This window comes from Prorops nasuta, unplaced genomic scaffold (assembly GCF_024137725.1).
Source record: "Prorops nasuta isolate Cenicafe-Biocafe unplaced genomic scaffold, Cenicafe_Pnas_1.2 PNAS00005, whole genome shotgun sequence".
In the NCBI taxonomy this organism is placed as follows: domain Eukaryota; kingdom Metazoa; phylum Arthropoda; class Insecta; order Hymenoptera; family Bethylidae; genus Prorops; species Prorops nasuta.
In genome coordinates, this window is record NW_027116802.1 from 9808095 (window position 1) to 9822538 (window position 14444).

The 14444-nt window shown below is 29.9% G+C and overlaps 3 protein-coding genes across 7 annotated transcripts; 2 read left to right on the forward strand and 1 right to left on the reverse strand.

The window, feature by feature from the left end:
- The first annotated feature begins 822 nt into the window (after window positions 1-822).
- LOC136773349 (uncharacterized) lies at window positions 823-1510 on the forward strand. Its single transcript, XM_066726960.1, has 2 exons — window positions 823-1073; window positions 1398-1510. The coding sequence occupies exons 1-2, from the start codon at window positions 823-825 to the stop codon at window positions 1459-1461; spliced, it is 315 nt and encodes a 104-aa protein (XP_066583057.1). The 3' UTR covers window positions 1462-1510.
- Window positions 1511-2414: 904 nt separating this feature from the next.
- LOC136773624 (tyrosine-protein kinase transmembrane receptor Ror2-like) lies at window positions 2415-9205 on the forward strand. Of its 4 annotated transcripts, none has more exons than XM_066727415.1 (3): window positions 2415-2963; window positions 3078-3267; window positions 3341-9205. In XM_066727415.1, the coding sequence occupies exon 3, from the start codon at window positions 3354-3356 to the stop codon at window positions 5304-5306; it is 1953 nt and encodes a 650-aa protein (XP_066583512.1). In that variant the 5' UTR covers window positions 2415-2963; window positions 3078-3267; window positions 3341-3353; the 3' UTR covers window positions 5307-9205. The 4 variants fall into 4 exon arrangements, with proteins under 4 accessions (XP_066583512.1, XP_066583513.1, XP_066583511.1 ...); XM_066727416.1 differs by having other exon boundaries at window positions 3395-9205; XM_066727414.1 differs by having other exon boundaries at window positions 3044-9205.
- A 560-nt stretch (window positions 9206-9765) lies between these two features.
- On the reverse strand, window positions 9766-14182 carry LOC136773731 (RUN domain-containing protein 1). Of its 2 annotated transcripts, XM_066727624.1 has the most exons (11): window positions 13971-14182; window positions 13648-13675; window positions 13383-13567; window positions 13229-13322; window positions 12997-13161; window positions 12750-12930; window positions 12584-12678; window positions 11767-12516; window positions 11594-11691; window positions 11433-11527; window positions 9766-11362 (listed from the first exon to the last, which is right to left on the reverse strand). In XM_066727624.1, the coding sequence occupies exons 2-11, from the start codon at window positions 13672-13674 to the stop codon at window positions 11256-11258; spliced, it is 1797 nt and encodes a 598-aa protein (XP_066583721.1). In that variant the 5' UTR covers window position 13675; window positions 13971-14182; the 3' UTR covers window positions 9766-11255. The 2 variants fall into 2 exon arrangements, with proteins under 2 accessions (XP_066583721.1, XP_066583722.1); XM_066727625.1 differs by having other exon boundaries at window positions 12421-12516; window positions 13648-14182.
- Between the last annotated feature and the right edge of the window lie 262 nt (window positions 14183-14444).

Below are 14444 nucleotides of genomic sequence, written 5' to 3' on the forward strand. Positions count from 1 at the left end.
CCAGTTAGAGGCTTTGGAATAAAATCTCGCACGTTCGTACAATTATCAACATTGAACTTCGTGAAAGATCATAATTTCTTCTTCTCCTTCTTAATCTTTTTCTGATTCTTGGAGAGCAAATGACAGCGATAAGAAAACTGTCGATCAAAAATGACATAAATTATATTTCTTTTTTCGTTCTCTTTTCAACGGTGAGTTTTCCTATTGGAAATGATTGACAGCGGTGAAGGCTCCTTGTTCGCGAAGAGTGTCGCAAATCACTCCTTCGTCAGGCGCTCCTGTTGATTTTTACATGCAGTAATTTTTATTTACGTTTGTTTGTTTTTTGCGTGGAGTTTTTCTTGCCGGGAAAACTTCGCGCACACACACATACACCCAGAGGAGAGCACACTACCGGTGTCTCAGAGTAATTCTCCGTGCAAGAAATCCTTGGAGCCACTCTGGAACGGTTGGAGATAACTGGGCAAGTGAAAATCTCCCGCACCACGATCCTTCTTCAAGATTCCGAACATCTCCCGTAAACAGTGGAATTCGCTTTACCCCCGCTTCCTCTACCCTCACGTAGCTCCAATACATTCAATGAATCCTGGACGAAAATATGAGAAAAACACTCATCCACAACTTTAGTATTAGCTGCAAACGCAGTTTTCAACTTGGCATGAAACTTCTTAAATTCTTGCGAGGCATCCAAACGTCGTTTATCAGACTCTTCTTGCTCACAGACGTAGTACAACTCGGAAGAGCTCCAGACAGCACTGACCGAAGCTTTTTCTAGATATAGCGCCGCCGTTGGAGGGGTCCGGTCAACAATACAATAACAAAATGGTCAAAAACGCTTTAAAGAACACAATTTTAAGCGTACACGTGCAGAAGAGTACGTTAACAGCACAAACTTATTTTATGGACACATCCCCGACTTGTCTCCTCCTCGCCAACGCCTACACGATACACATTGCACGCAGAGCAACGACGCCCCTACACGCCGAGGACGATGGTTCTCAAACCGGGGATACCAGTAGCTCCTGGACAGGGACGTCAGATGACGCTCCGGCACGCTTTCTTTCTGCTCTCCAGTATGTACTTTATCATGCCAAATTCCCCTAAATATCCCTAGAGTATTCACGTTACTCATTTTTTCTTTTAAGTTTTATATTTATACCTCTTTCTTACACTACTTGTTAAATATATCTCACAAATACCAAAAAATATGAATTATAGAAATATGATCATCATTTCTATGATAGTTCGTGTAATATTCAACAAAATAGATGATACAGTCAAAATTGAACAAACAACTAATTTTTGAACATAACCCATAGAGACTAATTAATACCTTGCTCATGATTTTACTACATGAGTCCTTAAACTCCTGTAATGAAAAATTTATTTTGCACTAGAAAAGAAAAGGAACATCATTTTATCATATATATGATAACAACCTGCAGACAAAATGCTAGCTGAGGACATCAAACAATTAACAGACTCAACATTTCATACATGTTCAATTAACTTTTCTAACAGACATTATTATAATGAACTTGGTAAACTTAAATAAACTTACTCTATTAAGTTTATTCTTTATTAAAATTTAAAATGCTAAACAAAAGAAGCTCTAAATAGTATGGTTTCCTGGAAAATACAAAACTAAATAAATGTTATTGTAAAACAAAATAAAATTTGTTAAGTCAAACTTTGCGTGACATTATTAAAAGCATCCTGTCCAGTGCAGGCTTTCATTTTCTACCTGAAAAAAAATGCATCTTATTAATATCAACAAAATTTTTGAAAGAATATCTAAATATTATAAGAATAATGCTTCAGTAAGAATCTTAATCAGCGAGAATAAGAAAAAGACAGACAAAACATGAAATAATTGTTTGCTCTAAATTTTTAGTATCACAAGCAAATTATTTTTATTACTCCTGAAATTTTCTTTAGGCAGTCTTAATGTACAGTTGTTAATAAGAGTTAATAGAAGCTTTACTATAACCCCTGAAAGCAACAATGATGCTTCTCAGTTTTGCATGTCTTTTTCAATAAACCTCAAACCTTTTACTAGAACATCATTAGCATATTAATTTATTTTTTCGAAGCAAACAATTTAAAGATATAATATTACTAGTTATAACTAACCGTTAACTTATTCGTCCTGTATATTTATAACCTGCCACATTTTGAGTGTTTTTTTTCATTCTTTCTCTCTCTCCTGACCACTCCTGTCCTGACGCTATATATTTTATTGCTCTGCCGGCTCTGGCGCATACTAGAAAAGTTTACTTTTCGACTTTCGACTTTCGAGACTTATTTCGAATCTTTCGATTGGTAATACACACGCGCGCGGCTGCCATTTTTGTTTTCAAATCGATATATGAATATCGATATGTGTATGCATTTAACTAACCTGAAAAAGTGCATGCATTTTTATCTACTAAAATTGCAAAATTTTTATAAATTCTAGATACATTTAATAGTTTCAGAATAAATTAAAAAAAATCAATATTGTTCAAATATTGTACTAGAGTTATTGCTACATCATTCAACTTCTGGTAGTTAATTCTATACCAATTCGTTTATCATTTCCCGCCCGGTGTCCGGTCACTCCCAAAACAAATCGGTCAATGGACTAGTTTTTTGATGTGAAAATGAGCGACAAACGTCAATTTAAATATCGTCTATAAGACAAAAATTTACAATTAATTTGAATGATTATGCGTAAAAGTATAGTATAAGATGTAACGTCCAAAGTTTGATTAATCCTAATTATTGTTAGGAGGACGCCAACATTATTGTACATACAGTCACTGTATTATTATATGTATATATTAAAGTTTGTATTTTATACAGTTGCTGTACTGTATCCGAAACTTTTGAAAGATTAAATGTGTATTTAATTTGTTAATGAAGCTCTCCATCCAAATATTAATGCAGAATGACCAAGAAAGCTGATATTTCTGGAAACACAAGTAAACTTTCTTCTTATTTTTTGCTTTATTATATAGTTTATATAAATGTTCCATCTAATTATATTGTATTATGATTGTAGATTTTTAATGAAAAACTATTTTCTATATATTTAGGAATTGTTAACTTCAATGGGAAGCAATAATATGTTTTGAGACATGAAATACATGGATACTAAGATTATCATGCTCAATATATAGATGTCAGTTTTAAATTTTGTAAACGATATCAAGAAACACGTTAGAATGTCTCAACAGCAAATACATATATAAGTAAATAAGGATATGCCTATATAAAAACGTCAAGGTAAATATGACTGAAAGCAATTATTCTATAGACAATAAAATCTTATTAAATTTGTGATCTTATCATATAAAAGAGGACAAGGCACTATGAAAACAATAATATTCTTTATCTATTTGGTAACAATAAGTTTGCATCTTTCTTGTGGGAAAAATAGACCTATATCACCAGGCTATTGTGCACCATATAGTGGTCAAATTTGCAAAAAATATCTCACAGGAGTTGGCAAGGTATGGTTTAATGACTCCAATGATAATCCTGGTGGATGGTTAAATGAACATATTACAAAAGACCTTTGGGAAGAATTGATATCAACATTGGTGGAACCATGTAGATCAGCTGCAGAGAAAATGCTATGTTTTTATGCTTTTCCATTATGTAACGACTCAGTAGGTTTGCCACTGTGTTATGAAGATTGTATGGCAGTTCGGCATGAATTTTGTTTCATGCCTTGGGCTATGATAGAAGATAATAATCATAGAAATTTGTATATTAGATCAAGAGGCCATTTCAGATTACCTGACTGTGAAAATTTACCAAAAATTAATAAGACTAAGGTGACTTGCTCGCATCTTCATTTAACAGATATTAACGAGGAGCTTGTTACTTATGACTGCATTAAAGACAATGGAAGATTTTATATGGGTAAAGTAAATAAAACAAAGCTTGGACTAGAGTGTCAGTCATGGAATTCTCAAGAACCACATAATCATGATAAACCACCTGATGTCTTCCCTCAGATTCGTTATGGAGAGAATTATTGTCGAAATGCAGGTGGAAATGAACCAATGCCATGGTGTTTTACTATGGATCCGTTAATACGCTGGCAGCATTGTGATATACCTACTTGTGACAATGGAACAGAAAAAATGTTAAATATTAATACCAAAGATTTGACAATGGGAACACTTTTTACACCAACTTTTATATTAATCCTTTCATCATTAGGATTTGTGATTATAGCAGGAACATTTTTGTCTATTCTGTTAACTCAACGTCTTCAAAAAAGGCACCAAGGTTATGACACAGCCATAAATCAGGAAATAAATATTGATTTAGATAAATTGCCAAGTAATGACGCTTATCATAAAACAAGTGCACAATTAAATCCTAAATTAGAGAAATTGGAATTTCCAAGAAATAATATAATTTACGTAAGAGATCTGGGTCAAGGAGCATTCGGTAGAGTATTTCAAGCAAAGGCACCTGGTTTGGTACAAGGTGAAGAATTCACCAATGTTGCAGTGAAAATGTTAAAGGAAGAAGCATCTGCTGACTTACTTGTAGATTTTGAAAGAGAGGCTTGTCTTCTTGCTGAATTTGATCATCCAAATATTGTTAAACTATTAGGTGTATGTGCACTTGGCAGACCAATGTGTTTACTTTTTGAGTATATGGGACGTGGAGATTTAAATGAATTTCTTAGATCTTGTTCCCCAGGAAATTATATAGTTAGAAGCTTAGACAGAGATGGAAGTTTTGTGGATCCTCGCTTATCACATATGGATTTAATAAATATTGCATTACAAGTTGCATCAGGAATGGTTTATTTATCAGATAGGAAATTTGTTCATAGAGATCTTGCAACAAGAAATTGCTTGATAAATGATCAAATGATTGTAAAAATAGCAGACTTTGGTTTGTCACAGAAAATTTATTTACAAGATTATTATAAAGGTGATGAGCAAGATGCTGTTCCGGTTAGATGGATGCCTCTTGAAAGCATACTTTACAATAAATATACAGTTGAATCAGATGTTTGGGCATTTGCTGTATGCCTTTGGGAAATCTTTAGTTTCGCGTTACAACCTTATTATGGAATGACGCATGAAGAAGTAGTTAAATACATTAAAGAAGGGAATGTACTTCGATGCCCTGATAATACACCTCAACCAGTATATGATTTGATGAAACTATGTTGGAACAGGAGACCTTCAGACAGGCCTACATTTAGATTAATATATGAAAAACTTGATACTATAAAACAAGAAATGGAAGCTGAAAATAAATCAGGTAGTTTAACGTTACGTATCCAGGTTTAAGGCGTATTCGGCGTTTTTTCATAAAAACAGATCTCGTTCTAATTTTGCAAATATTTTCTTTGAACTTTAAATATTTTAATATATATAACAAAATATTCAACATCATTGACCAAATCATTGAGAAAAAGTTAAAAATATTTTTTTTAACACGTAGTCATGTGGGAGAAATGATAAAATTAACATGCACTTGAGTATGAAACCATCAATTGCTACATGAAGCGGCGTTTTTTTTCTGTTTACACAGATAAAGTTAATACAGACAAAAAGTAAGTTATCAAACAATTAAGAAAGATATCAAGAAACAATTCACTATACTTAATGGTTATTTATACGTATATTCACAAGCTTATTTACCACTTATTTATAAAGAATAATTCTTTTCATATAAAGAATAATGAACCTCAATCTAATTTAAATATATATTTCAATAGACTTATACATATAAATTTTACCTACTCCAACAGGGCTTCTACTTGTTACGGTATAAAATGACGAGAACTCTTGAAGTAAATGAATGTTTTAAAAGTAAAAATATTTTAATACAAAGGAAAAGTATCCTTAATTTGAAAATATCAGGCACAGTCTTCTTTGTTATGTTTGTTCTGTGACGTTATTAGTAAAAACCGGAAAAAAAAATATAAAAGGAAAGCTTCTCTTGTATGTATATAAATATTGGGAAAAAAGTTAATTAAATGGTTTTTGATAACTAACTAACTTTTTGATAACAATCAAATTCGATTGTAGATGTGAAATTTATTATATTTATCAAAGTCATTCATTATCATTATTAATCATTATTATTCAATTTTTATTATAAAACGTATATATTTGCTCAATCATAATTATAACGTTAAATTAATTGGATTGAAATTATATAGGGTGCTCGATATTAATCAGGACAGTAAAATAGCTGCTCAATGGGAAAATCGAAAAATTTTCTAACCGAAATTATATGTTTTAGAGGGGTTCCAAGTCATGCATTTGATTTAATCTTCCAATGTTTTTTGAAGTTCGCATGAAATTCACCGAGTTTTTAATTAGAATCACCTATTCTTTGTAACGTACATGCTTTTGTAGTTTATCACAAGAGCTTTTAAGAACACTAAACCATTTTAACATTTCATTCAGTATTTCACCAGATATTTTTTTTTAAAATTGCATATGAATGGGTGTACGTTTAACTAAAATAATGTACGCGACCGGTATGCATACACAAGCATATTCGCCTATTTACTTATAATTTCGAATATAAAGATCTAGTAAATGACCGAATGAAATTATAAATTAATGTAGTTTTTTGGAAAGATCTTCAGATAAGCTACAAGAAAACATAGTAAAATGTTACTATTTCCATTTAATAAAGCCGAGAAGATTTTCATGTATAACGCCTCAATATTAAATCGATAATACGATTTAGTAAACCTCTCTAAGCTACACAATTTTCAGCTGCTCTGTCCAAAGTAGAACACCCTTCATATTGCAGTATTATTACTTACAATTTTTGTAAATGATCTCTTACGAATTTGAACATATGAAGACTGATGAAGCACAAAAAATATATTATTTATGTAAACTGCTTTTGCAGGATTATTTTACTCATATAATACAGAATTTTGAGTAAAATGTGTTCATAACTCAAAGTGTCAATTTAAGAAAAAAGCGCCTATATATGTACATATGAATGTTTATGATAAAAAAAATATATGACTAAAATTTTTTTTTAAAATAGCATAACTTAAAGATGTACCAAAAATTTTACTCTATAGTTTTGTATTTATGAAAATGCAATAATATCAGATTGTGTATTCTTCATGTGACAATGTATTCGTGTTTCTATATATATCATTATTTAAATACCGTTGTTTAAAATGTTTCATAATTATTAGAATATAGAAAATTATTGCTGTCCTGAAATATAGCTTATTTATTCTGCTAATATTATTGTCAATAAAAATATTAACGTAAATGTTAATAAGAAACATGAACTGTGTATAGAGTCAATCACTTAAAACGCCCTAAAACATACATGTAAAACATTTTTATCTCTTTAACTCTTCGAAATATGAAAATTAAGTTTGACATAAGATCTATCGGAATTCGAACAGTACGAAGTTTCGAAAAGTTCTAATATAAAAATTAAAAATTTAATATTTCTTATGGTAATGGACATAAATCTGCCTCCTTTCATTTATACCCTAGTACGTTTTAAGTGACAGATCCTGTATAAACAGATACCTCTTCACTTTTTGGATTATTTCCTAGATTTGAATACATGTCGCTAATTGGGTATCACAATACTGATACTTAATGAACAAATAAGTATTTAAATCCAGCAAGCAATCAAAAATGTGGAAAGGTATTCGCTATGTGCACACCTACACGTTGGCAGTCAGGTAAGAATGTGTAGCTGTATACATAAACAAAAAAAGTCCGGCAAAAGTGACCAAATTTATCGATAGTCAGTGCTAATATTATGCACATGCATAACCACACATTCTTACCTGACTGCCAACGTGTATGTGAGCACATAGCGAATGCCACAAGTTGGTCTATACAAACGAACATAAGTTACGCACCGGTTATTAATATTTGAATATATAAAATTTATTGAAATAAATTTTTCATCCAAACATATTTTTGGTTAACCTTCAGCTATCGACGTTTTAGTCTAGCAGATCCAGTTGAGCCAATTTTTCTTATTTATTAAATTTTTAATTGCGTAGTTATACCATTTTGCTTACCGCATTTTCCATCCTTTAATTAATCATTAGTGTTTGTTTTATTTTTAAAATTTGATATAAATTATAAGATATTACTTATAAAATATCTTAAAATAAGTAAAGAAAAGAAATTAAAATCACATAATTGTTTTATTGTAATATGGGAAACCATATTTCTGTACCCTATAAACTTGGACTTGGAAATTTTCAAACTTTTCAGTTGTTTACAATAGTCACTAATAGATTTCCTATTACGCACTAATAAACAGCTGAAAAGTGTGAGAATTTCCGAGCCCTGCTATAGACGATAATAATTTTATTGAATGTTCTATGTTACTTTGAAAAATATTATAAGTTTTATAAATATTCTAAAAATGAACATAAAATATTAATCCTTTGCACTCTGAAAGTACCTCTCAGGTGTCATTTATCCAGGAATAAATAGCTATTTCGAGTGCGAAGGGTTAAATAATATTATGCACTATAGGGTAATTACGTTGGTAAGTTAGCACGTCGATAGTTAAAGGTCTAAGTATGTTTATCAAACTAATGAACGGTGAATTGTGGCCAATTCTGCAAACTTAAATAGTATAAATAATTATGAGAGAAAATTCCATTACTATTTTTAAAGCTAACGGTTGCTAAAAAAACTATGGAGAATTAAAAATTGCTTAATTTCCTGTTTCTTACTGGTAGAGTAATCTGCTAATATTTTGTAAGTCAGACCACACCAGAATATTCTTCAGAGCAATATGAAGGCTCAAATTATGCTAATTTGAATTCTTAATCATTTTCTCAGTAAAGTCTATATTTAAAAATGGCGTGTAGGAAACTTTTTCTTGCAATTATTCATACCATCCTAATTTATATGTTTGGCCATAGTTAACCAACTATACGGAATTTGTTAAGCAAATGGGGAAAAAGACTAGTTCATAGTATTTAATTATGTGAAAAGCTGCACTACTTTTGTTATTGCTTTCTAGCTATAATCATTTGTATAATTCAATATTAATAATTTTATAGTGTATGCAATATGCATTTTGTATGTATTGTAGTTCAATAATTATGAATGTTCTTCCAGTCTTTTTATACTAAAAATTTTCATATAAAATGAAGAACTAAAGTAACTTTTATCAATCATATGCTCTTACACTAAGAGTATAAATGTATATTCAGTATATTAATAAATATAATACTGTAATGACATATATAATAGTGAATAATTTCAATGTACTATTAATACTATATACCTCGTAAAATGAATGAATTTTATAATTATTCTTATTAATAACCTTTCCTATGAAATTAATGCCTTTTAATAATATTAAGAAAATCAAGTTTAATAATATTCAATATTTATATAGAATGTTTTTTTTATTTTACAATTTTACACAAGTTTACAGCTTGATTATGGTAGTAATAAGTTTATATTTTTACGCAATAACGTTTTTATATACTATTTATGATACATTATATATTATTAATAGCATATTATTGTTATATATGATATGCAAAAACTACAGTTGTATGAATAACTGTTATTATAACAAAATCTGAAACTACTCATTTATTCGTAAAAGAATATTTTCTATAATGTTTAATTTAATACATTATTTGTAAATATATAAAGTTTGCCAAAAATCTTAAAATAAAACAGAAATAGTTTATTATAAAATTAAAAATTTTGCAAAAATTTACTCGAGACTCACGATTTTTAGACTAGGTTTTTGTTCAGTTCATTCATATTTAAGGAGAGAGTCTTTATTTCTTATGCAGTACACGTTACTTTGTTTACATCAGTTTTAATATACAGGATGTCTAAGCAAGTATAACCATCTAAACTATCATTTTTGTTATTAATAATATAAAAAAAAATTATATTGGGGGGAAGTGAGGTGTATCTCGATGGTCAATGCATATTTACGTAAAGAAATACTGCTAGAAGTCATCGTTTTCTAAACTTGAAGGTCATTAATATTTTTTTAAATTACATCCCACCTTTATATCGCATAGTTTCGTTGCTTATCACAACCATCCCAAAAACTTGAAATAGTTGAAACTTCTCGTTTCATTTTTTCATTTAATCTATTCGTTTACGAGATATTTCGATTTAAAAGCATACGTAGATGAGAGCGAATTATGTGTGTACATAGCAATTACGGCACACTACTTCACTAATTCAACAATTACATATAAGTAGTTGGAGAAATTGGAATATATCGTAAACACGTAAATGAAATAGAAAAATGTAAAGGTATTCAGAAAGTTTTAGAGATAAATTGTAAGAAGATGTAATATAAATGGGAGACGCATATTTTAAAAAAAATTAATAGCTTTGATGATTAAAAAAGTAATCTTAAGTACAAATTTTTAGAGCTATAGAAATAATCTATATGGTCATATTTTTTGTGACACCCTGTATTATATATTTTTATACAGTATATTTTTATCTATAAACTATCCATGTGAATATCACACAATAGATTAAAAATGCAAGAAAATTGAATGAGATTTATTTAAACTGCTAATGAGCAACAAAATGCACCTAAAACAATTTCTTGTATTCATGTCCTCTTTTCATGCTATGAAAATCGTCATAATTTTCTTAAATTCATATTAATAATATTTGACTGAGAATGGTGTAAATTTTTCTGAATCTCTTCTACTTAAATATAGAAATAGAGAATACGTATTAATCCATTTAAAAAGATGATGCTGACCTTTACAGGATGGAAAGGCAATGAATAAAACAATTCATTTTAAGTGCATTTTATAGATTATTTAAAGCCATTTAAATAAATCATGTTAAATATTCTTGTGTGTTTAATAAGTCGTGAGGTGTTCGCATAGGCATTCATAGACTAACATCCTATATAAGCAGGTAAAAATACATGTATGATGTAACCATTTGATTTCTAAAAGTTTCAGTAGCAACAAAAACGAAAAGACATTGGAAATACTGATTTGTCAAAGATGATTAAAAATAAATTACCTACATTTTTCACTCTACACAAATTCAACAATTTGTTTTATAAACTTATAGTTAAAAGCATAAATATATATACTGCATTTGTAATGTTATGTGGCATAAATATAGCACGTATTCTTATTTACATTTCAAAATGACCAGATTTTCATTTGGCTTGCCTACTTTTGTTTTTCTTTCTTCTCTGCTATACTATTCAGACGCGCAACCTTTATTCTCTTTTATTTCTTGCTTTATTTGCAATCAAAAGGCGTCTTTTATATTTTGAAATTGTCGTACTGCCAGGTCGATGGGCAGATCAAATTTATATTTAGTTAGCCTATCCAAAGTATGATAAGCATCTTGAAACCCTAAATAAAATGTAAAATTGTTTTTTTTTTAATATTAACGCGCGTACAATAAATTTAATACAAAATTTACCTGTTTTTATAACATAACTCCATGGTGCATAATGATTTTCCAAAAGATACTGACATTGAAGAACTAATTTCAACCAGTTGACGAGTTTGTTGGAACTAAAACACAGACAATTATTTCCTTACTTTTCCCTTGTATAGTGATATTAATTAATAAAAACTTACTTTAACCCCGCGCATATAAAAGCCTTAAAATGCGAATCATGGCTTCTTTTATATGGGGTATGAGAAGCAATAATATTGCCTATCGTCGCTAATAAACTCTAAAAATAGAGATAAATAATAATATGTAATTTTTACTCAAATATATATTGCAAATAAAAAAATAACAGGTATACCTGTTTAGCAGATGTACTTCTCCCACCACCAAGGTCTAAATTAAAACTCTGAGATAATTTTTGAACAGGACTAGAATTATAAAGATGTCCGTTTTTGATCTCATAATATTTAAGTATTAGTTCCCAAGCATGCATTAGATTAGTGGTTGTCGGTGTTCTTTGCGGAAAACATCCAACAAAAGGAACTAAACTATTGGTTCTAGCATCAAGCATTAAACCATGTTGCACCAAATCCCTAATAGACATTGCAAGATGTTTTCTTACAGCACTTGTTAATTTAGCACTGCAACGCGACACTGGAGAATCTGAATCTGAAGAGTAGTTTTCATAATCTATATCAACTGAAATATGCTCTGTTTCTTTTATAGTTTCCAAAACATGTTCAACTGCAAAATCTAATCGAGTCCTTAATTCTTTCCAATTATATAAAGAATTCTTTTTAAAGTTCTTTCGGACTCTTTCGCTACTACATCCTAATTGTGACATTAAAAACATATGCAAAAGAGCAACAACTTTTCTAACTGTATTAAGTGCATTTACTCTGTTATGCTCTTCCATAGATTTTTTGTCAGTACGTTTAGTATGGGAGGAGCTGGCTGATCCGTTAGTATGTACTGGACATGCACAGGTACATGCCAAAGTTTCTATACTCACTTCACCTTGTAGATAATTAATAAACCGCTCTAAATCGGTTATTTGCGTTTTTAATTGTATAACAAGTTGTTCTTTCATTTTCAATGGGCTAACAATCTATAAAAATGAATAATGACATTTTAATTAATTGCTTATTTTATTTATGATTTTGACGTTTTGTCACCTGACTTATAGCATAATCCATTTGCCATTTCAAATCATCTGTTGGTAGCTTACATAAATCATCTATATTAAAATTCAACTTTTCCTTCAAGTGATCTGAAAAGTTTTAAAATTAAGTATTTAATTTCAAAGCTTTAAATTAATCAGAAACTAGGTAAATTCCTTACTAATAATAATATTTTGTCTTTCTAAAATAACACTTTGTGGTAAATCTGCACTGCCTGTTTCATATGCATATTTTTCTAAATCTTCTAACTGCATTTTTAATTGACTAATTAATTCTCTCTGTTTAGATCTATGCAGTGCCATCTTTGACTCAACTTCTTTATCATGCCCCACCTCTAAAATCTGTTAAAAACAACTATAATTAAGAAAAATATACTTTTAAAACTTAATCACATTCAAAATTCTTACACTTGTTCCACTGGAAATTGGTAAATTTGGTGTTGTTGATCTACTTTGGAAAGTAAAACTTGGAACTTCTGGAATTCCCCTAAAAGCAAATTCTTCTAACTCTTTTAATAAAGTTTCTTTTTTATGAGCTGGTGCCTCTACAATTTGTTGTAAACGAAATTGTACCTGCAAATAAATTTGATTTATAAAAACATGAATGAAAACATGTTTTATTAATATTATCAGTTAATACTTGGGCAAAATGTGTAGTTAGGGCTATGAGAGATGAATTAAGCACTTCCTGCTCTTCTTCAAGAATCTTAAGTCTTTCCATATCACATGATAAGCTATATATTAATTATTCATTAATAAATGTGATCATAAAGTAATACACCTGTAATACATACTTTTCTGTATTATCAATGTATTTGTATTCATCTCCAAAATCATTGTCTCCGTCATTAGCACCAACTGGAGCCCATCTTTCTCCAGAAGGCCTATCACTTTCATCAGAGTTATCAATATCATCAATTAAATTAGTTTTAGGAACTTCCATATTAATTTCTTTATCACTTAAAATTTGCTCCAAATCCTATGTAATGAAAAAATGATATTAAGTAAACATTATATTTAAATAGTAATTAAAACAGAATATATTTTCAATTAACATACCATATTTATTTTTTGGAATGATTGCATACTAAATCATAGAATATTGTGTCATAATAATCCATAATAAATTAAGCACCATGTATGATAATGGAATGATAAAGCACGATATTTTCCTAAACAACTTAACATATGCTTTGACATTGGATGAATAATAATTTAAACAACATGATTGAATAATCTAAATTCATACTAAAGATTTATTCATGTATCATATTTGTTTCATATTTACTATTTTAAAGTTAAATTTGACAAGCAGCTGAGCAGTATCGTGATGGTTAGTGTATTTAGCCCTAGCTATGTATCACACGTCACTGAGTACTCACTGACGACACTGACTCGCGAGCCTTGCGAGTCACGACAGCGGACAGTCACGCCACTGTTTTTTCACTAATTTATCTGCAGATGAGATCTACATACATACTATAGTTTGTTTTTACGTCGATACAAGTCCATTGGTTGAATTCTTAAGACGTCACAAGGGCCGGTATTCATAGTCGTTGCTTATATTTAAGTCTGACTTAAAGTATCGATTGTCCTTTTTCACCTAACAGTAATAGAAAAAGATAACCTATGCTTAAGTCGGTCTTAAATATAAGTAACGACTATGAATACCGGCCAAGGTGTCCAAGGTGAGAAGAAATAGTTCACTCACAATCACATTCAGGACAGAGCGGGAAATTGATTCGTGTAAGCTACAGTACAGTTATTTTTTCATGTGAAGTACAGAGTGAAGTTAGCCGTAACATATGCGAATTAAGGCCATTCATATAAACCGAACTGTCCGAACTTTAAGCTGA

Bases quoted from the DNA above. Each gene is read 5' to 3' on its own strand.
- LOC136773349 (XM_066726960.1), top strand. From the start codon at position 823: ATGGTCAAAAACGCTTTAAAGAACACAATTTTAAGCGTACACGTGCAG. The intron at 1,074-1,397 runs GTATGTACTTTA...ATTTTGCACTAG, and splicing joins CGCTTTCTTTCTGCTCTCCA to AAAAGAAAAGGAACATCATT.
- LOC136773624 (XM_066727414.1), top strand. From the start codon at position 3,354: ATGAAAACAATAATATTCTTTATCTATTTGGTAACAATAAGTTTGCAT.
- LOC136773731 (XM_066727624.1), bottom strand. From the start codon at position 13,674: ATGCAATCATTCCAAAAAATAAATATG. The intron at 11,692-11,766 runs GTATACCTGTTA...CTCTATTTTTAG, and splicing joins GAAGTACATCTGCTAAACAG to AGTTTATTAGCGACGATAGG. The intron at 11,528-11,593 runs GTAAGTTTTTAT...TCTGTGTTTTAG, and splicing joins TTTATATGCGCGGGGTTAAA to TTCCAACAAACTCGTCAACT.